We start from the raw sequence: 14314 nt of genomic DNA on the forward strand, positions 1-14314 counted from the left end.
AGGTATATGCTATGTATAGGAGGAGATGACATACAGGTATATACTATATACAGGAGGAGATGACACACAGATATATACTATATATAGGTCAGATGACACAGGTATATACTATATACAGGAGGAGATTACATACAGGTATATACTATATATAGGAGGAGATGACATACAGGTATATACTATATACAGGGGAGATGACACACAGTAGGTATATACTATATACAGGGGAGATGACATACAGGTATATACTATATAAAGGAGATGACATACAGGTGTATACTATATATAAGGGAAATGACAAACATGTATATACTGAGGTGAAAATGAAAAGGTGTGAGTGCAAAATGAGAGGAGTGAGGGAAAATAGTGGAGTGATCGGAAAATGGCAGATGTGAGGTCGAAATGACAAGTGTTAGGGGGGAATGAGAGGAGTGAGGGGGAAAATAAGAGGAGTGAGGGGGAAAATGAGAGGTGTGAGGGAGAAAATGAAAGATGTGAGGGGGAAAATGAAAGATGTGATGGGGAAAATGAGAGGCGTGATGGGAAATTAAGAGAAGTGAGGTGCTATATCTAACCACAGATATTTACTATGCCCAGGCAACGCCGGGCTCTTCAGCTAGCTTAGATTTACAATCTCCATGCTTTTTTCATGGTCAACTTTATGTGGCCTGTTCAAGAGTTGGAACAGCCAAAAATCTGTTTGTCTTTGCACCTGAAGGAAAAACTAAGAATGTCGTTTATCAAAAGGCTCTCGAATAAGTAGTAGAAGATTACTTCACATTACTTGCCCAATTTAGTTAAATCTGTGTGGAATATCTCTGGTGTTGAAATATATGTTGTAAAATGCTTCTATTAGCTTAGTTTTTGCCTTTTAATAATTACATTTCTATCTATTTGGTTTGTGGGTTTTTTGTGCAGAATAAATTTTTGTTAACACATTCTATTTTGCTAACAGCAGTTATTACCCCGGGCGAAGCCTTGTAGTACAGCTAGTATATATATATATATATATATATATATATATATATATATATGTGTGTATATATATATATATATATATATATATATATATATATATATATATATATATATATATATATATATATATAGCTCTGGCAAAAATTAAGAGACCACTGCAAAATGTTCAGTTTGTCTGATTTTTCCCTTTATACATATATTTTTGAGTAAAATGTAAATTGTTGTTTTAGTCTATAAACTACTGACAACATGTCTCCGAATTTCCAAGCAATAAATTTTGTATTTTTTTTCTGAAAAGGAGAAATGGTCAAAATGAGATAAAATAACCAATGCTTTCAAACCTCACATAATGCAAAGAAAACAAGTTCATCATCATTTAGAAACAACAATACTAATGTTTTAACTCAGGAAGAGTTCAGAAATCAATATTTTGTGGAATAACCATGATTTGTAATCACAGCTTCCATGCGTCTTGGCATGCTTTCCACCAGTCTTTCACACTGCTTCTGGCGCAAAAATGTAAGCAGTTCTTTGTTTGATGGATTGTGACTATCCATCATCGTCTTGATTACATTCCAGAGGTTTTCACTGGGGTTCAGGTCTGGAGATTGGGCTGCCCATGACAGGGTTTTGATGTGGTGGCCTCTTAATATTTGCCAGAGCTGTACATGTTTTTACTTTTGTCTTTTACTTTACTAATTTTTTTAGTTCCCATACAGGCCTCAATTGCTTGTATTATATACTTACCGTAAGTACTTTATTATTGCAGTATGTACCCAAAATCACTGGGTTTCACAGGAGTGCCAACATAGCAGTGAAAATGGCCTTCAGCGGACCCAAGGCTGACATGGCAACCTGTCACACAGGGGTGATGGGCACCAGGATGGCATGACTTGCTGCTAACAGTGGTTGTCTTGAAGGGGTATGCCCATCTCCAAGATCCTATCCCAATATGTAGCAGTAATAATAATTATAATATTATCAAATCCCTCCAATTACAAATATAGTATAGTTTAACTGATTCGCTATGTCTCTTTCCTCATGTGCAGGCATTGCAGGACCTTAGGTATCCGTGGTTACGACCACTAATATAGTGACTGTTAGTTAATTGCTAGTGCTCGTAACCGTGGATATAGAAGGCGCTACAATGCCTGCACATGAGGAAAGAGACACTGCAAATCAGAAAAACTATACTACATTTCTAGTTGGAGGTATTTGCTAATATTATTATTATTACACCTACTACATATTGGGATAGGATCTTGGAGATGAGACTACCCCTTTAACAGGGTAATCCCCTGTTGGGTCCCAGCGTGGTTTGGGTAACCCCTTTTAACACTCTCCTACCATCTGCATCTAATGATGGAAGGGAGTTTTTTTGCCAGATGCCTTCTGTGTTACACAGCTGACTACTGCCTCAATCCCGGAAGTGTAACCCCTGTGATATGTCTGTGTCATCAGTCATGTTCTTCTCATCATCGGTGAGAATCCCTTTAATTATATGTCTACCTTAGCCCTAAGGTCACAGTGGTTGTGGTGAGGAAGAGATGTACCACCCGGTTCTTCACTCAGTCTCCCCGAGGATTTCAGAACCCACCTCTGGGAACCGTTATTGATAGTGAAGTGACCAGACCAGAATGGTAAGTAACCAGTCTGTAAACCATTAAAGTGATTGCTGCATTAAGAGCAGCCAATAAATAAAAGCGGACGGGTGACATGAGTAGTGAAGGGATCAGCCGCATGAGTAGTGATGTGTGTGAACATGTGAGTAATTATTTAAGTGCTTTTATGAACAGCAGTGTGTGTTCATTAGAGTAGATAGATAGTATAGATATCCTGTAGATATTTAATGTCACAATCCCCCTACATATAATAAACTATCACTCTTTAGTGCCTGTCATGTGGCATTAAAGGCTGTTTAACGTTATTTAACCTGATAAATAAATAAATTATTTAAAAAAATATATAACGTGGGATTCCCCCCCCCCCCCCCCATTTTCATTTTTTTATAACCAGCCAAGGTAAAGCAGGCAGCTGTGAGCTGATATTATCAGGCTGGGAAGATCCTTGGATGTTGGGTCCTTCGCAGCCTAAAAATACCAGCTCACAGCCACCTCAGAAGTGGACCATCATGAGATGAACCAATTCTGGCATTTCGCCCCAGGTTTTCCAGATTGTCCTGGTCCGGTGACAATCTGGGTAATAGTTTATGGGGTTGATGTCAGCTGTGTAATGCTCAAAGGTTAGTAATAGAGAGGCGTCTATCAGACAACCAATTATTAACCCAGTAATCAAAAATAAAAACACACGGAAAGGAATAGTTTGTTTTAAAAACACTCCGCCACACCTCATTAACTAATTTATAAAAAAAAAAGCCATGACGATCCAAAGTAGTCTAAAAGTGGGAACCTGAAAGACATAAAAGTAGAGAATTAAATAAATGTAGATAAGACACACTCCCTCAATCACCCATTTATTATTAAAAAATAATCCCGCAGCTCCGACATAATGAATGGTTTTCCCCCGATGTCCACCCATTCAGTACTGCAAACTATGGAACGTCCTTCTTGAGAATGACTTATGTCTATGTAAGGCCCCTTTCACACATCATTTTTTTGCTGTCAGTCACATTCCGGCGAATTTTGAAAAAAAACGGATCCGGCAAACGTTGCCGCCAGATCCGTTTTTTTCTCATAGACTTGTATTAGCGACGGATGGCCTCACGTTTCAAAAGGTTTTTCACCGGATCCGGTGAAAATTTTTTATCGGGCGGCCGGCGAAAACGGACATAGTAACGTTTTTTGTGTCCCTCGAAAAAACGGACAGCGACGAATCTGCCGCCGTCCGTCGTTTGCTAGAGTGGAAGCCTATGGATTCCGTTTTTTTTTTAACTGAGCATGCTCCTATTTTTTTAGGATCCAATTAGCTGGATCAGCTACTCGGATCCGTCGCATCAGTTTTTCACAATCTGCGACGGATCCGTTTTTTTTCAAAATTCGAAGGTTTGAGCATCTTTTAACCACTTCTGGTTTATAATATCACCAAGAGGTTAAATGTAGTGATCGCGTCCATTCTTGTGGTGTTTTAAGCTCAGAAGACGTTGTGTACTTTACAATGCAAGTCCATGGAAAAGCTCAAAACAACGCACGCAAAATGACCAGATGTTTTTTGGGAGCTCTTTGCCATCGTTTTTGCTTTAAGAACAATTAACGGTTTCTTCAATGAAGTGAAAAAAAACACCCGAAAACTACCGAAATACCAACATTATAAAAACCATGGGAAAATCCTCCAAAAAATGGTGCTGGTGGGCAAAACTGTTGTAGAAACGACACATAGGACGATTCAGGCAAAAAAACTACTCCAGCATTTGTCGGGTTCAAGACGTTGTGCGCACAAAACATGAGGATTTCCGGAGCAGAACTTCCCAAGTTTTTGAGGAGGATTTGGAGAGCTTCTTCTCAAAAACCTCTTTATAAAAAACTGCATGTGCTTGTTTACATGCTATCTTTTTGCTGCGTCATTTCCATGCATTTTTCATGGGTAAATGCTGCACTTTACTTTACCGATCTCTGACATGCGTTAGTTATTTTTTCCCTACAGATTTGGACCATCAAAGTTGTTTTGTTTGTTTTTGTAAATCTGCAGTTTGTCGATTCTTTCAGCGTTTTTGCTGCGTTTTTCACCCATTCAAATGCGTAAGAAATAAAAACCGTATCAAAAATTATTATTCATTATTATTTATCACTCCTTTTCCCATAGGTATGACTTCTTCCTGATAAGTCAGAACGCCCGGCAAGGAAGCGTGAATCCCACCCATTACAATGTGCTGTATGACACCAACTGTCTGAGACCCGACCACCTGCAGCGGCTCACCTATAAGCTGTGCCACCTGTACTACAACTGGCCGGTGAGTGCAGACCGCTTCTAGCCTCTGATCCATTAATGGTGGGCACTCCGGACCCCCCGCTATTGGCCGGTGAGTGCAGACCGCTTCTAGCCTCCTATCCATTAATGGTGGGCACTCCCGACCTCCCACTATTGGCCGGTGAGTGCAGACCGCTTCTAGCCTCCGGTCCATTAATGGGGGGCACTCTGGACCTCCCACTGGCCGGTGAGTGCAGACCGCTTCTAGCCTCTGATCCATTAATGGGGGGCACTCTGGACCCCCCGCTATTGGCCAGTGAGTGCAGACCGCTTCTAGCCTCTGATCCATTAATGGGGGCACTCCGGACCTCCCGCTATTGGCCGGTGAGTGCAGACCGCTTCTAGCCTATGATCCATTAATGGGGGCACTCCGGACCTCCCGCTATTGGCCGGTGAGTGCAGACCACTTCTAGCCTCTGATCCATTAATGGGGGCACTCCGGACCCCCCGCTATTGGCCGGTGAGTGCAGACCGCTTCTAGCCTCTGATCCATTAATGGGGGCACTCCGGACCTCCCGCTATTGGCCGGTGAGTACAGACTGCTTCTAGCCTCTGATCCATTAATGGGGGCACTCCGGACCCCCCGCTATTGGCCAGTGAGTGCAGACCGCTTCTAGCCTCTGATCCATTAATGGGGGCACTCCGGACCTCCCGCTATTGGCTGGTGAGTGCAGACCGCTTCTAGCCTCTGATCCATTAATGGGGGCACTCCGGACCTCCCGCTATTGGCCGGTGAGTACAGACTGCTTCTAGCCTCCGATCCATTAATGGGGGGCACTCTGGACCCCCCGCGATTACCCAGAGAGCAGCTTTTGCTTCCCTTGTAATAGGTTTCAAACAAGATAGAAAGTAACATTTGCTCTCTCTGTGCTGTTCTGCACCCGTTAATTCTGCACGGATTATTCCGGACCTCTGAGGGATTTTATTTCCAAGATACCAGTATATTTGAGACTTAGCCGAAATTATCCACCAGCAGCGTCAGGCGCAATATCTGTGCTACAGCGACCTCTGCTGGTAGATGGTGACATGTGCACTAATACTCTGCTCTAAAAACTGAAGGGAACACGTAAATCGCACATCTCTATGAATGAAAGGTTGATGTAGAGGGTCGGTGACTGGCATCTAGGAACTGCCCACATGCCCACGTAGGAGTCCCCTGCATTATGTGCTCACACCTAGGAGTCCTCTGCATTATGTGCTCACACCTAGGAGTCCCCTGCATTATGTGCTCACACCTAGGAGTCCTCTGCATTATGTCCTCACACTAAGGAGTCCCCTGCATTATGTGCTCACACCTAGGAGTCCTCTGCATTATGTCCTCACACCTAGGAGTCCTCTGCATTATGTGCTCACACCTAGGAGTCCTCTGCATTATGTGCTCACACCTAGGAGTCCTCTGCATTATGTGCACACACCTAGCAGTCCTCTGCATTATGTGCTCACACCTAGGAGTCCTCTCCATTATGTGCTCACACCTAGGAGTCCTCTCCATTATGTGCTCACACCTACGAGTCCTCTGCATTATGTGCTCACACCTAGGAGTTCTCTCCATTATGTGCTCACACCTAGGAGTCCTCTCCATTATGTGCTCACACCTAGGAGTCCTCTCCATTATGTGCTCACACCTAGGAGTCCTCTGCATTATGTGCTCACACCTAGGAGTTCTCTCCATTATGTGCTCACACCTAGGAGTCCTCTCCATTATGTGCTCACACCTAGGAGTCCTCTCCATTATGTGCTCACACCTAGGAGTCCTCTCCATTATGTGCTCACACCTAGGAGTCCTCTGCATTATGTGCTCACACCTAGGAGTCCTCTCCATTATGTGCTCACACCTAGGAGTCCTCTGCATTATGTGCTCACACCTAGGAGTTCTCTGCATTACGTGCTCACACCTAGGAGTCCTCTGCATTATGTGTTCACACCTAGGAGTCCTCTGCATTATGTGCTCACACCTAGGAGTCCTCTGCATTATGTGCTCACACCTAGGAGTTCTCTGCATTACGTGCTCACACCTAGGAGTCCTCTGCATTATGTGCACACACCTAGGAGTCCCCTGCATTATGTCCTCACGCCTAGGAGTCCTCTCCATTATGTGCTCACACCTAGCAGTCCTCTGCATTATGTGCTCACACCTAGGAGTCCTCTGCATTATGTGCCCACACCTAGGAGTCCCCTGCATTATGTGCTCACACCTAGCAGTCCTCTGCATTATGTGTTCACACCTACGAGTCCTCTGCATTATGTGCTCACACCTAGCAGTCCTCTGCATTATGTGCTCACACCTAGGAGTTCTCTCCATTATGTGCTCACACCTAGGAGTCCTCTCCATTATGTGCTCACACCTAGGAGTCCTCTCCATTATGTGCTCACACCTAGGAGTCCTCTCCATTATGTGCTCACACCTAGGAGTCCTCTGCATTATGTGCTCACACCTAGGAGTCCTCTCCATTATGTGCTCACACCTAGGAGTCCTCTGCATTATGTGCTCACACCTAGGAGTTCTCTGCATTACGTGCTCACACCTAGGAGTCCTCTGCATTATGTGTTCACACCTAGGAGTCCTCTGCATTATGTGCTCACACCTAGGAGTCCTCTGCATTATGTGCTCACACCTAGGAGTTCTCTGCATTACGTGCTCACACCTAGGAGTCCTCTGCATTATGTGCACACACCTAGGAGTCCCCTGCATTATGTCCTCACGCCTAGGAGTCCTCTCCATTATGTGCTCACACCTAGCAGTCCTCTGCATTATGTGCTCACACCTAGGAGTCCTCTGCATTATGTGCCCACACCTAGGAGTCCCCTGCATTATGTGCTCACACCTAGCAGTCCTCTGCATTATGTGTTCACACCTACGAGTCCTCTGCATTATGTGCTCACACCTAGCAGTCCTCTGCATTATGTGCTCACACCTAGGAGTCCTCTGCATTATGTGCCCACACCTAGGAGTCCCCTGCATTATGTGCTCACACCTAGCAGTCCTCTGCATTATGTGTTCACACCTACGAGTCCTCTGCATTATGTCCTCACACCTAGCAGTCCTCTGCATTATGTGCCCACACCTACGAGTCCTCTGCATTATGTGCTCACACCTAGGAGTCCCCTGCATTATGTGCTCACACCTACGAGTCCTCTGCATTATGTGCCCACACCTACGAGTCCTCTGCATTATGTGTTCACACCTAGGGGTCCCCTGCATTATGTGCACACACCTAGGAGTCCTCTGCATTATGTGCTCACACCTAGGAGTCATCTGCATTATGTGCCCACACCTAGGAGTCCTCTGCCTTATGTGCACACACCTAGGAGTTATCTGCATTATGTGCTCACACCTAGGAGTCCTCTGCATTATGTGCACACACCTAGGAGTCCTCTGCATTATGTGCTCACACCTAGGAGTCCTCTGCATTACGTGCTCACACCTAGGAGTCCTCTGCATTATGTGCTCACACCTAGGAATCCTCTGCATTATGTGCTCACACCTAGGAATCCTCTGCATTATGTCCTCACACCTAGGAGTCCTCTGCATTACGTGCTCACACCTAGGAGTCCTCTGCATTATGTGCTCACACCTAGGAGTCCTCTGCATTATGTGCTCACACCTAGGAATCCTCTGCATTATGTCCTCACACCTAGGAGTCCTCTGCATTATGTGCTCACACCTAGGAGTCCTCTGCATTATGTGCACACACCTAGGAGTCCTCTGCATTATGTGCTCACACCTAGGAGTCCTCTGCATTATGTGTTCACACCTAGGAGTCCTCTGCATTATGTGTTCACACCTAGGGGTCCTCTGCATTATGTGCTCACACCTAGGAGTCATCTGCATTATGTGCCCACACCTAGGAGTCCTCTGCATTATGTGCTCACACCTAGGAATCCTCTGCATTATGTCCTCACACCTAGGAGTCCTCTGCATTATGTGCTCACACCTAGGAGTCCTCTGCATTATGTGCTCACACCTAGGAGTCCTCTGCATTATGTGCTCACACCTAGGAGTCCTCTGCATTACGTGCTCACACCTAAGAGTCCTCTGCATTATGTGCTCACACCTAGGAGTCCTCTGCATTATGTGCTCACACCTAGGAGTCCTCTGCATTATGTGCTCACGCCTAGGAGTCCCCTGCATTATGTGCACACACCTAGGAGTCCTCTGCATTATGTGCTCACACCTAGGAGTCCTCTGCATTATGTGCCCACACCTAGGAGTCCTCTGCATTATGTGCCCACACCTACGAGTCCTCTGCATTATGTGTTCACACCTAGGAGTCCTCTGCATTATGTGCCCACACCTACGAGTCCTCTGCATTATGTGTTCACACCTAGGGGTCCTCTGCATTATGTGCTCACACCTAGGAGTCATCTGCATTATGTGCCCACACCTAGGAGTCCTCTGCATTATGTGCACACACCTAGGAGTCCTCTGCATTATGTGCACACACCTAGGAGTCCTCTGCATTATGTGCTCACACCTAGGAGTCCTCTGCATTATGTGCTCACACCTAGGAGTCCTCTGCATTATGTGCTCACACCTAGGAGTCCTCTGCATTATGTGCTCACGCCTAGGAGTCCCCTGCATTATGTGCTCACACCTAGGAGTCCCCTGCATTATGTGCTCACACCTAGGAGTCCCCTGCATTATGTGCTCACACCTAGGAGTCCTCTGCATTATGTGCACACACCTAGGAGTCCTCTGCATTATGTGCTCACACCTAGGAGTCCTCTGCATTATGTGCTCACACCTAGGAGTCCTCTGCATTATGTGCTCACACCTAAAGGCCCCGTCTCACATAGCGATTTACCAACGATCACGACCAGCGATACGACCTGGCCGTGATCGTTGGTAAGTCGCTGTGTGGTCGCTGGGGAGCTGTCACACAGACAGCTCTCTCCAGCGACCAACGATCGGGGGAACGACTTCGGCATCGTTGAAACTGTCTTCAACGATGCCGAAGTCCCCCTGCAGCACCCGGGTAACCAGGGTAAACATCGGGTTACTAAGCGCAGGGCCGCGCTTAGTAACCCGATGTTTACCCTGGTTACCAAAAAAAACAAACAGTACATACTCGCCATCTGATGTCCGTCAGGTCCCTTGCCGTCTGCTTCCTGCTCTGACAGTGCCGGCCGTACACTGAGAGCAGAGCGCAGCGGTGACGTCACTGCTGTGCTGCGCTCTCACTGTACGGCCGGATCTCAGTCAGAGCAGGAAGCAGACGGCAAGGGACCTGACGGACATCAGATGGTGAGTATGTACTGTTTGTTTTTTTTTTACATTTATGCTGGTAACCAGGGTAAACATCGGGTTACTAAGCGCGGCCCTGCGCTTAGTAACCCGATGTTTACCCTGGTTACCAGTGAAGACATCGCTGGATCGGTGTCACACACACCGATTCAGCGATGTCAGCGGGGCCTCAACGACCAAAAAAAGGTCCAGGCCATTCCGACACGACCAGCGATCTCGCAACAGGGGCCTGATCACTGGTACGTGTCACACATAGCGAGATCGCTACTGAGGTCGCTGTTGCGTCACAAAACTTGTGACTCAGCAGCGATCTCGCTAGCGATCTCGCTATGTGAGACGGGGCCTTTAGAGTCCCCTGCATTATGTGCTCACACCTAGGAGTCCCCTGCATTATGTGCACACACCTAGGAGTCCTCTGCATTATGTGCTCACACCTAGGAGTCCTCTGCATTATGTGCTCACACCTAGGAGTCCTCTGCATTATGTGCTCACACCTAGGAGTCCTCTGCATTATGTGCTCACACCTAGGAGTCCTCTGCATTATGTGCTCACGCCTAGGAGTCCTCTGCATTATGTGCTCACGCCTAGGAGTCCTCTGCATTATGTGCTCATGCCTAGGAGTCCTCTGCATTATGTGCTCACACCTAGGAGTCCTCTGCATTATGTGCTCACGCCTAGGAGTCCTCTGCATTATGTGCTCACGCCTAGGAGTCCTCTGCATTATGTGCTCATGCCTAGGAGTCCTCTGCATTATGTGCTCACGCCTAGGAGTCCTCTGCATTATGTGCTCACGCCTAGGAGTCCTCTGCATTATGTGCTCACGCCTAGGAGTCCTCTGCATTATGTGCTCACGCCTAGGAGTCCTCTGCATTATGTGCACACACCTCTATATACAGTAGATAACACAGGATCCACCATTCACAATAGATGATGTCACAGCTCACCTCCTCCTCCTGTACAATGACTGATAACACCGCTACATGCAGTAGATAACACAGGATCCACCATTCACAATAGGTGATATCACAGCTCACCTCCTCCTCCTGTACAATTACTGATATCACCTCTATATACAGTAGATAACACATGATCCACCATTCACAATAGGAGATGTCACAGCTCACCTTCTGCTCCTGTGCAATGACTGATGTCACCTCTATATACAGTAGATAACACTGGATCTACCATTCACAATAGGTGATGTCACAGCTCACCTCCTCCTCCCCCTCCTGTACAATGACTGATAACACCTCTATATACAGTAGATAACACAGGATCCACCATTCACAATAAGTGATGTCACAGCTCACTTTCTTCCCCTTCCTTCTCAGTGACCTTTCCTCTAATTAGACCATACTTTATTCCAATGCATTAGATTGAGTCTATCTATTGCTGCTGTACATGTATCCAACGAGAAGCAGGAGTTTACTAATATTAGGCCTAGTGGCCTAGGTGAAAGTTGCAATTTTTGCTTTTTAATGTAAGTAGTAATATGAAAAAATAAAAACACCAACCATTTAAAAAAAATAAAAACTAAAGACCTGATTAAAACAATAGGTAAATTTTTATGTGTAACAATTTCAGAAAAATGTTACTCAACATAAATTGCAAAGACTTTGAACATCCCACCATCTATAGCACATAATGTATCAGTGGCTTCGTTTGTCAACGCGTTTCAAAGTACAGAAGCTTCTTCAGGACAACCATGATAGAGATACTTTCAGAAGAAGTCGGTATAAGTAGACACAGATAAGACCCTGTTTGTTCTTTGTGGCTTTCCAGTCCTTCTTTTTTTTAGATTATTGGATGCTCGTGATCTATGTGATCTATGAGCCCCAGGCATGAATAGAACTTACAAAAATATTTAGAATTGAGTCCTCAGTGGATGATACCTTTTAATGGCTAACTGAAAAGATGGTAACAAATTGCAAGCTTTCGAGACTACACAGGTCTCTTATCTACTGGCTAACACGGTACCAAGATATATATCTTTCCTGTATACAAATCATTGCGTGGGCTGAGGAATACTTCCAGGAACCTGTGACCACTGTTCATCATGAGATCCACAAATGCAAGTGAAAGCGGAGATGAAGCCATATATCAGCACAATCCCGAAACGCTGCCGTCCATTCTGGGCCAAAGCTCATTTATAAAGGACTGAGGCAACGTGGAAAACTGTTCTGTAGTCGAATGAGTCAAAATGTGAAATTCTTTATGGAAACCCCAGACGCCGTGTCCTGAGGACTCATGAGAAGAGGGACCATCCAGCTTGTTATCAGCGCACAGTTCCTCCAACTCTGATGGTTGGGGCGGCATTGAAAGAATAATGAGCCTGGCCCCTTCCTCACCCGGACTAAACTTAGGGTACTGTCACACAGTGCAATTTTCGTCGCTACGACGGCACGATCCGTGACGTCGCAGCGTCGTATGATTATCGCTCCAGCGTCGTAGACTGCGGTCACACTTTGCAATCACGGCGCTGGAGCGATGCCGAAGTCCCCGGGTAACCAGGGTAAACATCGGGTTACTAAGCGCAGGGCCGCGCTTAGTAACCCGATGTTTACCCTGGTTACCAGCGTAAACGTTAAAAAAACAAACAGTACATACTCACATTCCGGTGTCTGTCCCCCGGCGTTCTGCTTCTCTGCACTGTGTAAGCACCATAGCCGGAAAGCAGAGCGGTGACGTCACCGCTGTGCTCGCTTTCCGGCCGGCAGGCGCTCACCGGAATGTGAGTATGTACTGTTTGTTTTTTTAACGTTTACGCTGGTAACCAGGGTAAACATCGGGTTACTAAGCGCGGCCCTGCGCTTAGTTACCCGATGTTTACCCTGGTTACAAGCGAACACATCGCTGGATCGCTGTCACACACAGCGATCCAGCGATGTCAGCGGGTGATCAAGCGACGAAAGAAAGTTCCAAACGATCTGCTACGACGTACGATTCTCAGCGTGATGTCTGATCGCAGTAGCGTGTCAGACACAACGATATCGTAACGATATCGCTAGAACGTCACGAATCGTGCCGTCGTAGCGATCAAAATTGCACTGTGTGACAGTACCCTTACTGAGAACTTTCGGCCTTTATACGAGAGAACCCCCTCTCTGATCAGTGTCTGGGGCTGGGGTTGGTGCTGCCCAAATAGTGGCGGGTGTCGCACTTCCACAGATCTTACATTTATGTTGGCAATGCTTTTTTTCAGCTGGTGACTTGACATTAATTTGTCCCGGGACCGCTGCAGCCAGTCAGTAGTATTCCAGTATATATAGCATAAGCAATTAAACAAATGTAGGTCCTCTAGAAGGACTAAAAAATAAAGTAAAAAAAAGATGAGAAAAACTGGTGGTAAGATGTTAAAAAGAAAAAAAAAAAATCGCAAAATTTAGGCACAACTCCCGAATTGCGTCTAAATTTTGAGACTTCAAAGCTTTTACAACAGAATTCTGGTGTGAAAGCTTCGAGGAATCGGCCCATTGATCCTTATTTTTAAGGAGAATTGTGGAGACCGAAAAATGGCAATTCTCGTGTTTCAATTTTTCATTTTAATTTCTTTATTTTTCAATTAGGAAAAGTAGATTGAACCATTTATTTACTTTTAGGTATTTTTATTATTTGTGTTTTTATGGTGTATTTGTTATTCCTTCACAGGGCGTGATCCGCGTTCCCGCTCCATGCCAGTATGCCCAAAAGCTCACCTTCCTCGTCGGACAGAGCATCCACCGGGAGCCGAGAATTGAGCTTTCAAACACCTTGTTTTACCTATAAGTTGATGTTTTATACAATATCCAAGTAATGGCGGTAGAGGTATGACATGGAAGAATCTGCCCGCCAGGTTTATGCATGGAAGTTTTCTGGTGTCTCTATCCGAGGCGCTGATTTTCACTTTTGACAGTCGTTACATAGGTATATAGGAAGTTTTTTAACATTTTGATAAAAGTTTTTTATTAAAGTTTTACTTGCATTTTACTGACTGGTGTGAATATTATGTATTGCTGCTCACCTCTGCTGGATATTGCGCTGGGAACTTTAGCTGCCACCAGGTCCATCTGCACATCGGGCTGCCATGTCAACCCTACAGATGTCCGTGATGTTGCTCTCTTGGCCCATATAGCTCAGCCCTCTTCTATTCAGTGCCATATCAGATCATTCTACTGTATCACTGGACCATTT

The 14314-nt window shown here is 45.5% G+C and overlaps 1 protein-coding gene across 2 annotated transcripts in view; it reads left to right on the forward strand.

The window, feature by feature from the left end:
- The window catches only part of PIWIL4 (piwi like RNA-mediated gene silencing 4), a 260422-nt gene extending 246312 nt beyond the window's left edge, over window positions 1-14110 (forward strand). For both annotated transcript variants that reach the window (XM_077298444.1, XM_077298445.1), the window contains exons 19-21: window positions 2490-2615; window positions 4735-4882; window positions 13793-14110. In XM_077298444.1, coding sequence (XP_077154559.1) covers window positions 2490-2615; window positions 4735-4882; window positions 13793-13909 — 391 coding nt within the window. In that variant the 3' untranslated portion in view covers window positions 13910-14110. The remainder of the gene's footprint in view (window positions 1-2489; window positions 2616-4734; window positions 4883-13792) is intronic.
- The last annotated feature ends 204 nt before the right edge of the window (window positions 14111-14314 follow it).

The sequence above is a fragment of the Ranitomeya variabilis genome, chromosome 3 (genome assembly GCF_051348905.1).
Source record: "Ranitomeya variabilis isolate aRanVar5 chromosome 3, aRanVar5.hap1, whole genome shotgun sequence".
Classification (NCBI taxonomy): Eukaryota; Metazoa; Chordata; class Amphibia; order Anura; family Dendrobatidae; genus Ranitomeya; species Ranitomeya variabilis.